The following is a 15,606-nucleotide window of genomic DNA, read 5'->3' on the forward strand; positions in this document are numbered from 1 at the left end:
AGTTGCAGTTTATGGATTTGTTGCTACCAAAGTCAGATCTATGGCTCAGGTAAAAGACGTTTTCCCTAGTACAGGCTTTCAAGTCCTTGCCTTCCAAGACAAACGTGTGCCTTCCAGCTATGCAAGCCAGTTCTGAAACAAATGAACACCTTCAATCCAGAAGCTGACATTAAGTGTGAAATCTTGATGCTGCTGGTAATAGAACGCTGCTCTGACAGCCTTTTCGGGACCTTTTAGGCTGTGTAGTACAAAGCTGTTTGCTGCCAGCTGGTGTTCTATAGCAGAATTCAAGGTTTTCCTTTTGAGCATGTCAAGTGCTTGTTCTGGTTTGCAGTTTCATGTGTAGCAGCTCCTTGAAAACCCTCACTGGCTTTCTCCTAAAATGAAATAATCCCAAGTTACAAGCACTGAGTTTTGTGCGGGTGATGCTCTTTTAATGATCTTTCTTTCTCCTTTTCTGGTTTAAACTAATTTGGGAGATATTGTCCGTGATCTGTTAGTGAGAGGGTTTCATCCTTTCCAATGTCCCTGAAGAAACCCATGATCTGTTTTCCAATGCCAGCCTAACGAAGGTATGTTGTCAGAGCTTTGGAGGTCACCTGATTGCGGATTCCCAAAGAAATGGCCTGACGCAAAAATCTTAATCTGTGCCGAAAGTATAATTATGAACTACAAGTATAGTCAACCAACCTCTTGGTTATAGTTTGACCTTATCTGTTCACATCTTTTGGCTTAATACGATTGCTTGGTGGGCGAGTCCAGTTATATCTTTCCTTTAAATAAGCCTTGAATGTACAGGATCCAGGACAAAAGAAGTAGTAGTGAGCAATTTTTAAAGAAAAAGTTGCCAGCTTTATCTGAGAATACCAATATTCACCACCATGCTCAGAATTTGTGCCCTCCTGCCACAGTCCTGCTTCCCCTTTATCCCCTGTATGTACCTTATCCTTGCTCTGCCTCTCCACAGCCACGCTCAGTCCCTGGCAGCGCTACAAGCCTACGCGCATTGGCTCGCACAGTTCTACAGCGAAGTGCACCGGCAGAACCCGGAGCAGTTCATCTCTCTCGTCTCCACTGCTTTGGAGGCGATCACACCTCTCATCAGCTCAAAGGTACCTCGGGCAGTGCTGGGTTAAGGCTGAGCAGCCGCCTGGAGCAGGGGATCCTCGGTGGCAGTGCTGCTGGGTTCAGGGGTGTGGATCGGTCTGAGCGCTGGTTCCAGAGCCACAGCAAATGTCTCATGTAGGGCGAGACCAAGAGCCATTCTAAATAGGTCAAGGTAATATGAGACTAAGCAACTTATAGGCTTATAAACTCACTCCAATGATTTTTATGATGTTGAAAGCAGGGAACAGTTGAATAATTGAACTTGGAAAAGCCCTCTAAGCTCATCCGGTCCAACCATCAGCCGAACCCCACCATGCCGGCTAAATCATGGCGCCAAGTGCCATGGCCACACGCTTTTTGAACCCCTCCAGGGAAGGGGATTCCACCACTGCTCGGGGCAGCCTCTGAAAGGCCTTCACCACTCGAGAGAAATCTCTCTTCCACAGTGTCAGTGGAACTGACCTGTGCTCTGATTGACAAATAATTGCTGTAAATGGTCTTGCTTGCAAAAACCTTGTCATGGGAGCTGGCTGTGCTGCACGGTGTGGTTCCGTGGGGTGGTGTTACTGGGCAGCCTGATCACGCTTTCTTTCAGGTGCAGGAGAAGCTGCTGCTGTCGGCGTGCCACCTGCTAGTCTCCTTAGCCACCACCGTGCGGCCGGTGTTCCTGATCAACATCCCAGCAGTGCAGAAGATGTTCAACAGGATCACTGACACTTCCGCCCAGCGCCTTCCTGATAAGGTGATTTGGCTCTGAGATGGAGAATGTGGATAAAGTGCTCGGAAAGCTGTGCCTCAGGTCTTACTGTAGCAAAATGTAGCCTCAAAAGAAAAGGAGTAGGGGCAACAGTTATCACTGTGCTGTGGATATCTGGGAATCCAAGTGACACAGGATCTATTTCAAGCAAAGCGTAAGGAAAAAAACACAATTGCAGCTCCTGGACCTTATTCCTTTCTCATTTGCTGACACAGCCCCAACTCTGTGCTGACTTTACAGTGCTGGTACATTGATTCCAACATTCAGAAAGAGTTTTCTGTGAAACTTGTGTTAGCATTCCGTGTACCTCACTCCAAGTTAGCATTTGTACTACAGAAGTGCTGAGAAGCCACAGTGGAGGTTGGGATGTGGTTGTCTTGTGAGCTGGTGTGAAGGCATAAAATACTGTGCAAGTGCAGAGTCACAGAATCACAGAATGGTTTGGGTTGGAAGAAACACTTAAGCCCATCCAGTCCCACCCCCTGCCATGGGCAGGGACACCTCCCACTGGATCAGGGGCTCCAAGCCCCATCTAACCTGGCCTTGAACCCCTCCAGGGATGGGGCAGCCACCCCTGCTCTGGGCAACCTGGGCCAGGGCCTCCCCACCCTCACAGCAAAACATTTCTTCCTAAGATCTCATCTCAATCTCCCCTCTTTCAGCTTAAGAAACTTAGTGTGTAAACCAGACAAGGAGTAATGAAAGTGCTATTATCTTTGTTTTATGAGTACAAAGAACAGAGAAGGACTGGCAGAGCTGGTTCCAGGCTTTACATGGTGGATCTTTGCTTCTCACCTTGCAGAGCTGCTCGTTTTCGCTTGGGCTCAACTTCTATTCTTGATTTCCTCAAGCAGTGAGCACTGCTGGATGCCTCTTACAGCTGTGAAATGTCCCTTCATGTGAGGGCTGTGCTCTAGCAAATACTTTACCATATTTGCTAAAGTGAGTAGCAAATATGGTAAAACTTTGGCTCTTTGCTTAACGTCTCCTTGCTTCTAGGCCCAGGTGTTGGTGTGCAGAGCGCTGTCGAACGTTTTGTTGCTGCCCTGGCCAAATCTTCCAGAAAGTGAACAGCAGTGGGTAGTTCGCTCCACCAACCACGCCAGCCTAATCTCTGCCCTCACAAGAGAATACCGCCAACTAAAATCCAACGCCATCTTGCCACAGAGGAAGGTGCAGCTGGAGGACAGTAAGTACTGAGTTTCTTGGGGCGCGTGTTGTCTTCTGACAGCTGCCGTGCAAACTGGTAGCATCATTAAGGGACTGAGTGTACCCTTAGTAGGTTCGTGGATGACTTCAGGCTGGGTGGGAGCATTGCTGGAGGGTGGGGGCGCTCTGCAGAGGGACCTGGACAGGCTGCATCTGTGAGCTGCGACCAGCGGGATGGGGTTCAACAAGGGCAAGTGCTGGGTCCTGCACTTGGGACACAATAAACCTGTGCAGCTCCAGGCCTGGGGAAGAGCAGCTGGAAAGCTGCCCCGTGGAGAAAAACCCAGAGGTGCTGGTCAAAAGCAGCTGAACACGAGCCAGCAGTGGCCCAGGTGGGCGAGAAGGCCACCAGCATCCTGGCTGGGATCAGCCATGGGGTGGCCAGCAGGAGCAGGGCAGGGATCGTCCCCTGCACTTGGCACTGGGGAGGCTACACCTCAAATCCTGGGTCAGTTTTGGGCCCCTCACTCCAAGAAAGACCTTGAGGGGCTGGAGCACATCCGGAGAAGGGAACGGAGCTGGGGAAGGGTCTGGAGAACAGGGATTGTGGGAGTGGCTGAGGGCCCTGGGGCTGTTCAGCCTGGAGAAGAGGAGGCTGAGGGGAGACTTCATCGCTGTCTTCAGCTGCCTGAAAGGAGGTTGGAGCGAGGTGGGTGCTGGGCTCTGCTCCCAAGGAACAAGCAATAGATGAGAGGAAATGGCCTCAAGTCGTGCCAGGGCAGGTTCAGATTGTATATTAGGAAAAATTTCTTCATGGAAGGGGTTCTCAGGTGCTGGCAGAGACTGCCAAAGGCAGTGGTGGAGTCCCCATCCTTGGAAGGGTTTAACAGACGAGGTGCTGGGGGATCTGGTTCAGTGGTGGACAGGGATGGTTGGACTCCATGATCTCAAAGGTCTTTTTCAACCAAACAATTCTGTGATTAAACTGGTTTCCTAATAATTATTTTGGCTGAGAAACCATATTTAGTATAGGGGGGGGGCAGAAAAAGAGCAATTTGGGGTTTGGGGTTTTTTTTGGGTTTTTTTGGTTTTTTTAAGAGACCCCTCTTCTGTGGGTGTGTACAGGGCAGCCTCACCCCAGGCTACCTGTAAACTCTTCCATCCAAGTACTGTCTTAGCCAGGCAGGGATGGTGGGATCATTTTGAATAGCACAGATTGCAGTAGGAATACTTAACAGTCTGGGACTACCGTGCTGTGGTATCAGAAACGTAGACTGGAGGCAGTGTCATAAAGATTATGGTTATAAAAGCTTAAGGGGAAAATAAGAATTCTGTCCAGACTTGGGCAGTACTACAGAGGGTGAGTCTGTGTCGGAGAGCCCTGAACTGATGGTGTCCGGTAATCTCTGGAGGTTTCTGAGTGTGGTTTGGGATTGCTTTTTGAGTGTCTGTGTTTCTTTGGGGGGGAATATCACTTTAAAAACTGTTCAGGAGTACACAGTGTCATGGCTCCTGACAAATCTGATGTGTGCAGGGAGGGAGAGGGGATTTGCTTCTCACAAGAACAACATCAGCGGACTGCTCACGCGGGTTGGACTGAGACAGTTTAGTTCTCCCAGTTTTGGGTTAGCTCACACGCTGGTTGTGTGTGGCTCCAGTTGTTACTGTCAGAAATGGAAACCTGCAGGATATTTCGTGGTCATAATGTGCTACTGTTCTCTTGGTTCCTGTTTCAGTACTGAAAGGGGCTCCAGGAAAGCTGGGAAGGGGCTCTGGATCAGGGAGTGCAGGGACGTAACAAGGGGGAACAGTTTGAAGCTGCAAGAGGGGAGATTGAGATGAGATCTTAAGAAATGTTTTGCTGTGAGGGTGGGGAGGCCCTGGCCCAGGGTGCCCAGAGCAGTGGTGGCTGCCCCATCCCTGGAGGTGTTCAAGGCCGGGTTGGATGGGGCTTGGAGCCCCTGATCCAGTGGGAGGTGTCCCTGCCCATGGCAGGGGGTGGAACTGGATGGGCTTAGAGTGTTTCTTCCAACCCAAATCATTCTGTGATTCTATTAACTTGATTTCTCTTTGTTTCTTGCCTCTGATTACTAGTTTTGACACATGCAGGAAGTTTAATTTCTCTTATTTTGCAGCCAAAGTGATCATCCATCAGACACTCAGCGTCTTAGAAGATATTGTAGAAAGTATCTCTGGAGAATCTACCAAGTCTCGGCAGATCTGTTATCAGTCGCTGCAAGAATCCGTGCAGGTCTCACTAGCCCTCTTCCCAGCTTTCATTCATCAGTCAGGTATAACCATAGGACAGGCTTTAATGCTGTGAGTAGCTTTATGACCCACTGCTAACATCCAAACTCCATTGGCATAGAATCGTGGTGGTGTTTGTGTGAAGCCTGTGGGCTTGCTCTGCCCAAGTGTGATGTGTGTACTTCTGGGTGCGCTGGACTGAATCGGAGCAGGAAAGGGCGATCTCCTCTGCCGTCTAGGATACAGCGGTATATGTGTGTCACTTCCAGAAGATGGAGATGCCTTGTGTGGTGTTCAGCAGTGAAAAAAGAATGGAGCTGATCCCAAGCACAAAAAAAGGCTTTAGAATCCCCTGGCTTGCTCTGTTTGACAGTTACCTTTTCTCCAGAAACTTGGAAACAAAGAGGAGGAGATGTCCTCAAATCTGGTCAAATAATATGGGTTTTTTCCCTGTAAATGAAAGGCTCTTGAGATACAACCAGCATTGCTTCTTGGCAATCTTTGAGCCAGCTGCTTACATTTTATGTCGCATCAGGGCAGCTCAGGGCTGCGGCAGCTCCTCTCATGAAAAGCAAGGCGTTGCATGAAAATTTTTGGAGCTAGGTGGGATTTTCTCATTGAAGCAGGCTTGGGGAGTTTCAACTTTTTGTGAAACAACGTTGAAATGCAGAGAGGATCCAAGACAGCAAGCTCGTGCTGTGACTCCAGTGAGCTGTTGTCTCCAGAACAGGCTGGCAGTGTTGTGCAGTTGTTATGGGCTGTAGAGGAGTCGAGCAGCTTCAGCTTATGTGGTTGTTCAACAAAGGACGTTGGGACTGGTGAAGAGTTGGCTGCCGTGCTGATGGGTGAACACAACATGCACTGGAAGTGGCTTCTCAAGTCAAAAGGGTCTTTTCAGTCCCTGCCAAAGGAAACGAAGCTTCTGGAAGCTTCTGGGTTCTATCTCCGTCCAAGCTGCTTAGCTGGTCTGGGTTTCCTTGTACTTCCTGTTAACCCTATGTGAGCAGTGAGCGACAGGAGATCAGCCCAGGCCATCGCCGGAGCTCTCGCCGAGCGCTATGTGGGCAGAGCAGACTAAGAGCTTTGCTGATAGTATCATGTTTGGTCTCAGCTGTTTGATGCTTGCTGCATTCCTCATCCCTGGCAGGTTTCAGAAGTGGATCAACAACCTTTAAGCCCTGTAGTACCAGTGTTGGTTCCAATTTCCAAAGGCAACCATGCTGCTAAATTTCCAAGGGTAAAAGGGGTTCCCTGTACAGGAGGAGCAAATCTCACATACAAGATTTATTGATATGCTTAAGCGTTGCCCTAACACGTTCTTTTTTGCTTTCCTGTTTGTATCTTAGACGTGACAGATGAGATGCTGAGCTTCTTCCTCACTCTGTTTCAAGGACTGAGAGTGCAGATGGGAGTGCCTTTCACTGAGCAGATCATACAGACCTTCCTAAACATGTTCACCAGGTATTGGACCGTGTTGGTCACTTCTCTCAGCCCTTGGGATGATTTATCTTAGTAAGCTGCTCGTACAATGGGTCCCTGCCCCTAAAGAGTGTAGTGTTTCTAACCGCTTTGTCTCCAGACTTTTGCCACATCCCAGGGCTAAATCTAAGGAAATTGTTTCCAGGTCTGAAGTAACCCAGCCCATACAGTTTAAGCTCTCCCACGGGCTTTCTGGAAGCGTGTGATGCTGAATTGAAGTCTCGCGTTGCCTGTTAGCTCCAAGATCTAAGGGTACCCCAGCAATCTCTCAGTTTCTGGTGGGGAAAGGGATCACCAAAACCTCACTCCCTTCCATGGCTTAATGTACTCATTTTGTTGAGAAAGTTGAGGGGCTTTCCTTTAAACTAGGTAAACGTGCAGATCTCTGGGAAGGTTCCTATGCAATGACTTTGGTTTTGCCATAGGGAGCAGTTGGCAGAGAGCATCCTCCATGAGGGCAGCACTGGCTGCCGGGTGGTGGAGAAGTTCCTGAAGATCTTGCAAGTGGTGGTACAAGAACCTGGCCAAGTATTCAAGCCTTTCCTACCCAGCGTCATCTCACTGTGCATGGAGCAGGTCTACCCCATCATTGCAGAGGTGGGTGGAGGAACAGGGAGATGGGAAGGGAAGGCATTGCCGGGGGTGTGGAAGCAATGAAGCATTTAGCTTTCCAAGAGCTGTAAACGTCAGTCCCTGTGGAGGTGAAACGGGGTGAGTTGGCAATGGGAATTGGAAGCAGTGTGGGTCGGGGGGGTTGGGAATTGCCAGAAAGGCTAAAACTACGGATGTGCTCAAAGCAGGAGGTAAAACCCAAAACTTGGTGATGTGTTCTTAGCATTGTCCAAGAGTGCAAGTTTGGCACCTGCCTTAAGAGGAAACACTTTCATGCTCTGGTACCTTGGCCGCAAAGGGGTGCCCTGGGTGACCCCCCCTAACGGGGCCATCCAGGCGACCAGTGGGATTCCAGCACAGAATTTGTTCTCCTGTCATCCTAGCGCTCATCTCCTGATGTGAAAGCAGAGTTATTCGAGCTGCTTTTCCGGATCCTCCACCATAACTGGCGGTACTTCTTCAAATCTAGCGTGTTGGCTAGTGTCCAAAGAGGAGTAGCAGAAGAGCAGATGGAGAACGAAGCGCAGTTCAATGCCATCATGCAGGTAACTCAGCTATTCCTCTGGTCATCCAGAACCCTTTTTTGCAACAGAGCGTACGCTACTTGCAGCAGTGCATTAAATATGTGGGTGATAGGGGTTAAACCACATCTTGGGTAGGATTTTGCCCTCAGGAACCACTGGAAATCAAAGTGCTTGCAGAGCGGCCTCGCCGATGTGCTCACAAGGCACAGCGCTTCCCTGCACTGGGAAGCAAGCAGTGAGGAAGGAATGTTAATCCCTTTCCATGCCTCATCCTGTGTCTGGCCCTAAAAATATATAACTGATGCTGACCCACTTCTGTCCCAAGTCTTGTGGTTAGCACTAGGGCACATTGTCAGTACAGGAATGTGCTCCGAGACCAAGATGTCTCTGTTTATATGGGTTTGTTCTGTGCTGCTGCATAGGGTAGAGAAGGGTCAGCAGGGTAATACCCTGTAGGCTTGGGCCTGGGAATAGAGAAGGCTGAGGCAGCGTGCCGGCACATGCACAAGGCCAGCACCAGTCTTCTCAGGTTGGGGCATTTGAATTTGGGAGAAAAACAGAATCATAGAATAATTTGGGTTGGAAGGAACCTTAAAGCCCATCCAGTTCCACCCCCCTGTCATGGGCAGGGACACCTCCCACTGGATCAGGCTGCCCAAGGCCCATCCAACCCGGCCTTGAACACCTCCAGGGATGGCACAGCCACCACTTCCCTGGGCAACCTGGGCCAGGGCCTCACCACTGTCATGGTGAAGAAATTCTTCCTTATGTCCAGTCTAAATCCGCCCCTCTCCAGTTTATACCCAGTGCCCCTCGTCCTGTCACCACAAGCCTTTGTAAACAGCCCCTCTCCAGCTTTCTTGTAGCCCATTCAGGTACTGGAAGGTCACTATAAGATCTCCTTGGAGCCTTCTCCAGACTGAACAACCCCAACTCTCAGCCTGTCAATAGGCTGCATTCCACGTGTTCCTTGGGTCAGAGCTGGCCAAGTGAGTTCCTCTGCAGCTCTAGATGCAAGAACTGTCCTCAACACAGTAAAATAGGGACAAAGTCAGCCTCCTAAGCTGCTCTGAGGACCTAGTGGCCGGCCCTCCACCATCAGCCCACATCAGTGTAAACAGAAGCACACTTGCACCATGTTCTGCAACCTCAGAGCAGGGCTCGCTCCTGCAAAGAGCAGCAAACACCAGAGCAGAGGGCCCTGAGCGTGGCTTTAGGTGGGGGGGGACTTCTTACAGAGCTGTCCCATCGTGGAGTGCTTTGGGAGACTGCGTCCCTTCCCATACAGGCTCCTTGTTGTGATACCAAACTCTGTGTTCTGTAATGTTCTCCGCACAGCCAGTGCGTTGTGTTGAGGATATTAATAGCTTGTGAGAGAGCTGAGCCAGAACTGGCTCAGTCTTGAAGGGAGCTGAGCCGGTTTTGTACATTTAACAATCAGTGCCTGGTCTGGGGGAACGACCTCTTCTGTTTGCAATGCCTTAAAGCAGCAGCTGATACAATTCTGCTGCCTGTCCCTGTGAAGAGTTTGCCTCATCTGCCTGCATCACCCGTGCGGTGCTTCAGGGCTACTCAGGGTGTAAAAGGTGTTTTATTACAGTCTGTGTGGTCCTACCAGACTGGTCCAGCAAAGTTTGTTCCTAAGCTCATTACTGCATCTGTAAAGCCCAGGTCAGCTTCCCAGCTCTAACCTCTTGCTAAATTAGTCATTAGTTTAACGTGCAGTAACATGTTAAACGCATCTGCCAGTCACCTTTGTCTCAAACTACCTGCCAAGGGAGCTGTGCCCACATGTTCCCAACGGACCCATCTTAGCAAGGATATGAGCACGTTCCCACCACAGTTTCTTTATTCCTGCCTGGTCTGGCCAAAGCATGGTTGATATAACTGTCTTTTTAATTGGCTGCATTGAGAAGCTGCAGCAGGGTTTGTTCTGGTGTCATGATATTGTTGGGCCTGGCAGGTCTGATATTTGTCACGGTATCAATCCCCTTCTTTCGATCCTGCTTTCTTCATAGGCGTTTGGCCAGTCCTTCCTGCAACCCGACATTCACCTATTCAAGCAGAACCTCTTCTACCTGGAGACACTGAACACCAAGCAGAAGCTGTACCACAAGGTGGGTCTGACCAGCGAACGCTCTGTGCCTGGAGTGGGGTCAGTGCTCTTCTGGGGCTTGGTTTAAACTACTCAAACCGAAGGTCAGGGTCTGGGGGCTTGTATGGCACAGCCTTTGGTTGGTTGCTGTGATCCTCATGGATATGTTGCTGGTCAGAGCAGCGTTACCGCCCCCCTGATGCTGCTGCGGTGGGCACGGGGGGAGATCCCAGCTCCAGTCAGGAAAAGCAGTGTGTTCCCTCCCTACAACAATGAGGGAAGAACATGCAGAGTGATGATGGTGTTTCTCTGAGGGAGTAGGAACAGGGACCATCAGTGAAACAGCAGCAGAGTCCCTCCATCATTCTCACCTGAGTCGGCATCAGGATATTTGCAGTCTGTCACTGCCAGGTGGTCATCTCCATCGCTGCCATGTAGGTCTCCAGCACAGGAAGGATATGGAGCTGTTGGAGCGAATCCAGAAGAGGTCACGCAGATGATCTGAGGGCTGGAGCACCTCCTGTGCAAGGACAGGCTGAGAGAGTTTGGATTGTTCAGCCTGGAGAAGAGAAGGCTCCAGGGAGACCTCAGAGCAGCCTCCCAGTACTGAAAGGGCCTCCAGGAAAGCTGGGGAGCAGCTCTGGATCAGGGAGTGCAGGGACAGGACAAAGGGAACGGTTTTCAGCTGCAAGAGGAGAGATTGAGATGAGATGTTGGGGAGAACTGTTTTGCTGTGAGGGTAGGGAGGCCCTGGCCCAGGTTGCCCAGAGCAGTGGTGGCTGCCCCATCCCTGGAGGGGTTCCAGGCCAGGTTGGATGGGGCTTGGAGCCCCTGATCCAGTGGGAGGTGTCCCTGCCCATGGCAGGGGGTGGAACTGGATGGGCTTTGAGGTTCCTTTCATCCCAAACCATTCCATGTTTGTGTGACCCTCTGATCTAGACCTGTTAGCTGCTGTCATCAAGGATTAGAGTTGGAATCCAGGGTCTTGCCCTTCTGGTTAGCCTATGAGAGCAGAGCACTCAGGTTCATGTCTGTGGTCACAGCTGAAGGACAGCCCACCATGCACAGCTGCCTGTTGCAGACTTCCAGGCAGCGAGCCAGATTCCCTGGCTTTGCAGAGCACTGTGAAGGCTGGAGCTGGCTGGAGCTTGAATGGGACTTGATGCCCTTTGCTTAAATACCAGTGCTTAAAACTTGGGGCAGACGCATGGTGTGAGTGTCGCCAAGTTCACTGTTAATTTTAAAGCGGATATTATTTAGCTTATTGTAGCCATTTGTGATCTTGGCTTGGAACGTTAGCTTGATGCTCCCAAGAGCTTGCAGACCTTCCTGATAGCTCAGGAGCTGCTGGGTTTGAAGTGGCCTGGCCTGACCTCCGTGAGTCGGTGCTTCCAAAGCACATGCTGGCTGCTGCGATCCCTCTTGTGGGATGGTTGTTGCTGTGAAGGTACCTAATCATGTCCTTCTCTCACTGTGTAGAAGATCTTCCGGACCACCATGCTGTTCCAGTTTGTGAATGTGCTCCTTCAGGTGCTTGTCCACAAGTCACACGACCTGCTGCAGGAGGAGATCGGCATCGCCACCTACAACATGGCCTCGGTGGACTTTGATGGCTTCTACTCAGCCTTTCTCCCCGAGTTCCTGGCCAGTTGTGATGGTGTAGACTCCAACCAGAAAAACGTGCTGGCAAGGAATTTCAAAATGGACAGGGTAAGAAGGGGAAACGTGGCAGGAGAGCAGTATTCCCAGGATCCATGGTGTTTAGAACATGCTGGCAGACAGCCCTGAGCTGCTCAGGGCAGGGTTTTGAGGCAGCAAACGCCTCCATCCTTGGTGATGTCTAGCCAAGTTAGCAGAACTGCCATCTCATCTCTTGGGCAAGAATTGGGGAATATCTTTCCTGGAAGAAATCATAGAGGGGTTGACTGATAGTTTCTAGAGTGGGACACTTGGCTCCTTGCAAAATCTCACTCCAGCTGCTGGCCAGATGTTTGAGGGTGGCTGCAATGAGTCCCAATTCTTTTCAACCCCTCATGCGTGTGTGAAGCAAATGAGGGGTCTGTCACCTTCCCTGTGGAACATCACGGCAGTGAGCAGGTTGGGGCTTCCATCCGCTGAAGCTCACGTGTCCATTTTTTGCTGGGAAAACCTCCCAGCATTCATGGTGTTGCATCACAGGAGACCTGAGCTGAAGGCCAGCGACTGGCCAGGGTGACCCCACAGAGGATCTGAATAGAAGGCTGGAATCCCAGTCAGTGCTGTGGAGTCTCCCCTTGGTTGATGCTGGGGATTTGAGACCAAGGGTGAGGGTGGGAAAGGAGCCTTCAGAGAATTGCAGGACTGCAGAAAGCAATTGCTCTTCAGGAAAATGAGCCCTTTTTGTGGGGTACGTGGCAGGCAGGAGCCCTGGCAGGAATGTACTGAGCAGTTCTTGCTGCAGGTGGCCATGGCGTGAGCGTTCGTGTAGCGCCTACCGCACACCAAGAAGCCGGTGCGGTGAACAGAGCCCAGATCTCTGTAGTCAGCTCCGTGTGGAGCAGCTCTGGAACCACCTCTGTTCCCCGTACGTGGGCTCCGAATCTCGGCCTCGGGAGGAAGGGGTCTGTTCTGAGGTGTGACAGCACACGTGGATGTTGGGCCTTCTCGGTTCCTGTTCGCCGCTGTACGACACCGCTTGTGCCCATGGTTCTGTTTGCAGTACAATGTGGTGTTTGATCTTTTCCAGGATCTGCCATCGTTTACCCAGAATGTGCACAGACTGGTGAACGACCTGCGTTACTACAGACTCTGCAATGACAGTTTGCCCCCTGGAACTGTGAAACTATAGTTACTGCACTGGACTCGCCTTCTGATCACTGTAGGGAACGGATCCATCTTTTGTTTTGCCACCACCTTCTCTCCTCCCTGGTTTTGTCAGTACTGCAGGACGCTGCGTCTTGCACATGGGCACATCTTCTTGGATTCATGCACCACGCTTCCTTTTTTTCCCCTCTCCCAACCCGAAGGCCCCCAGCTGGAGTCAGCACTGTCTGCAGGATGTGTCTTAACGCCCAACCGCAGGGCATCTCAACTGTATGGAAAGGCCTCTCGCTGGGGTTTTGTTCTACTAACGTAGCACTTTGTTGCGTCCGGAGATTTCTGTGGAGTCTTGAGAGATCTTGTACGGATAGAACACGAGGCAGAAGCGCCAAAGACCACTTCAGACATTCGTACCTTCGTGTCATTCCACCTTCCTGCCCCTGCCCGGCTCTCAGAGGAGGAGACTTGTGATGTTGGGACTGTTCTGGCACTTCTGTCACTCCTTTTTGGTTTTTAATTGCCTTGAAAAACCTCCCTGCTGTTTGTGGGGATTAGAGACTCTCTTTGGGGTTTTTTTAAGCGTTTTCTCATCATTCCATTGTGATACTAAAACAACGTGCTTAATGGGAATAAAGTGCTTACTTTGTTGTTTTAAATAACTTGGAAGTTGGTTGCATTTCCTTGTAGGTCTGTCTGTCACCAGGCTGTTCCATGGGATTGGAGTGCGTTTTGTGCGGCAGGAAGCCATCCTCAGCCTCTCCTGGTGATCAGCAGGAGGACCGGCAGCAGTTCTGCATTCCCCAGACCGCGTCCTGGGTGCCGAAGGGTCTTGGCCGGGCTCCCAACGAGTCCAGCAGCTCCTGAAGGGCGCTGTGCTGAACCAGTGCAAGTTCTCAGGGAGGTGGTTGAGTCCCCATCTGGGAGGGATTTAAAAGAGCGGGTAGATGAGGTGCTCAGGGGTGTGGTTTAGTGTCAGATGGGTACAATTGGGCTTGATCTCAAAGGTCTTTTCCAACCAAACAATTCTATGATTCTATAATCAGTGTTGGCTTCGTTCTCCGTTCTCCCCTCTCTGTGTTTGCCACCTCCGTCTGAATTGATCAAGAAAACCTCGCAGAGTTCGTGGTGTTGCATCACAGGAGACCGGAGCTGAAGGGCAGCGACTGGCCAGGGTGACCCCACAGAGGATCTGAGTAGAAGATTGGGATCCCAGTCAGTTCTTTGGAGCCTGTGAATCTCCAATCATGCAGCTGGGAACCGTTTCTCTCTGAAGGGTTTAGAGCATTAAATCAGTCTGAACTCTCTGCAGTTATGAGGGCAGCTGCAGTAAAGGCTGTGTGGTGGGAACTGCACTGGTTGTTGTGAAGGGGGCAGGCCTGGAGAAAGGTGTTCTTTGAATCATGGAGTGGTTTGGGTTGGAAGGAGCCTTAAAGCCAATTCAGTTCCACTTCACTGCCATGGGCAGGGACACCTCCCTCTGGATCAGGGGCTCCAAGCCCCATCCAACCTGGCCTTGAACCCCTCCAGGGATGGGGCAGCCACCACTGCTCTGGGCAACCTGGGCCAGGGCCTCCTCACCATCACGGGAAAATATTTCTCCTTAAGATCTAATCAATCTCTGTATGTTCTCCATGAAGGGTTGTGAATGTGGACTTGAAATGAGGTGGCTGCATGTGGGCAGCTGCGAGGAATCGAGGGTGAGCTGGAGTGGAGGAGCACTCACTCCATGGTTCATTGAGCTATGGGTTTGTGCAAAACACCATCCTGCAATGTGCGTGTTTGCTGTTTGGAGATACAGTACAGTGTTTAGATAACCTGTGTACAGACAGAGGCTGCCTGAACTGGGACCAATTTGATGTTTGAGCTTCGTACCCTGCAGTGAGCAGCTCAGCTGGAGTTGAAAGTTGCCCGTTGCCAAGGAGGTGCCTCGCTGAGAACAGTCCTTGCAACTGAGGGCTGAGAAGGTCACAGGTGTGCAAAGACCACAGTGAAGGTGGGTGATGATCTGGCACCAAGGGATCTCCCTGAGCATCACCAGGTTGCAGAGCTCTTCCCTTTCCTGGGAGCGAGAGGCACCGAGTTCCCTGCAAGCCAGGAGCTGCACCAGGAGCATGGGGTTGAGAGCAGGCAGCTCTGGAGTGACTCGCTCTCACTGTCTGCACTTGAAACCTTGAGTCCTTGTTTTTCCTGGTGGTTATTGGCTGTATGAAGATGCCGTGCTGGCTCCAGACCTGTCCCCAGAGCCTCTCCTTCCTCCTGAGCTGCCATCCTGGCAATTCGCAACTCCAAGCCCTGTTCCAAGCGTGCTCCAAGCCACCTCCTCCGCGGAGCGCCCTGGCTGTGGTTTCCCTCGGCGACGGGTCAAGGGGACTCCATCTGCTGCTCGCCTGGCACTCTGGGATGTTGGTGCTTCTGTTTCTTGCAAAACATTTGTTTGACAGAGGGTGAAAGTGCACGTTTCTCATGTTTTTCACTTGCTGAGCAGCTGGTCAAGGGCAGCGGCTGGAAGGTGGCCAAAGCCCCGGCTGCCGCCTGCCAGCCCTTCTGCTAGAAGCTGTTTCTCCCTCAGCAGCCATGGCTTGAGGTGCAGGGCCGGCTGCAGCCCTCCAGGAGAGAGGGCAGCTTGTTGGATAAATGGGGAAGAGCACCTGGTGTCGGTGTATGTGACAGCCTTCGTCTTCCTCAAAGCCACCCCATCCTCTGTGCCATCGCCCCTCACACAGCAGACGTGGGGGAGGAGCCTTTTATCCAGAGCAGTGGTGGCTGCCCCATCCCTGGAGGGGTTCCAGGCCAGGTTGGATGGGGCTTGGAGCCCCTGATCCAGTGGGAGGTGTCCC

General features: G+C 51.3%; 1 protein-coding gene across 2 annotated transcripts in view; it reads left to right on the top strand.

The window, feature by feature from the left end:
• The window catches only part of XPO6 (exportin 6), a 61,205-nt gene extending 47,777 nt beyond the window's left edge, over window positions 1-13,428 (top strand). For both annotated transcript variants that reach the window (XM_054080238.1, XM_054080239.1), the window contains exons 15-24: window positions 968-1,112; window positions 1,703-1,849; window positions 2,864-3,053; window positions 5,149-5,304; window positions 6,607-6,721; window positions 7,165-7,336; window positions 7,735-7,896; window positions 9,894-9,992; window positions 11,450-11,680; window positions 12,696-13,428. In XM_054080238.1, the coding sequence (XP_053936213.1) occupies window positions 968-1,112; window positions 1,703-1,849; window positions 2,864-3,053; window positions 5,149-5,304; window positions 6,607-6,721; window positions 7,165-7,336; window positions 7,735-7,896; window positions 9,894-9,992; window positions 11,450-11,680; window positions 12,696-12,797 (1,519 nt within the window). In that variant the 3' untranslated portion in view covers window positions 12,798-13,428. The remainder of the gene's footprint in view (window positions 1-967; window positions 1,113-1,702; window positions 1,850-2,863; window positions 3,054-5,148; window positions 5,305-6,606; window positions 6,722-7,164; window positions 7,337-7,734; window positions 7,897-9,893; window positions 9,993-11,449; window positions 11,681-12,695) is intronic.
• The last annotated feature ends 2,178 nt before the right edge of the window (window positions 13,429-15,606 follow it).

The sequence above is a fragment of the Cuculus canorus genome, chromosome 15 (genome assembly GCF_017976375.1).
Source record: "Cuculus canorus isolate bCucCan1 chromosome 15, bCucCan1.pri, whole genome shotgun sequence".
Classification (NCBI taxonomy): domain Eukaryota; kingdom Metazoa; phylum Chordata; class Aves; order Cuculiformes; family Cuculidae; genus Cuculus; species Cuculus canorus.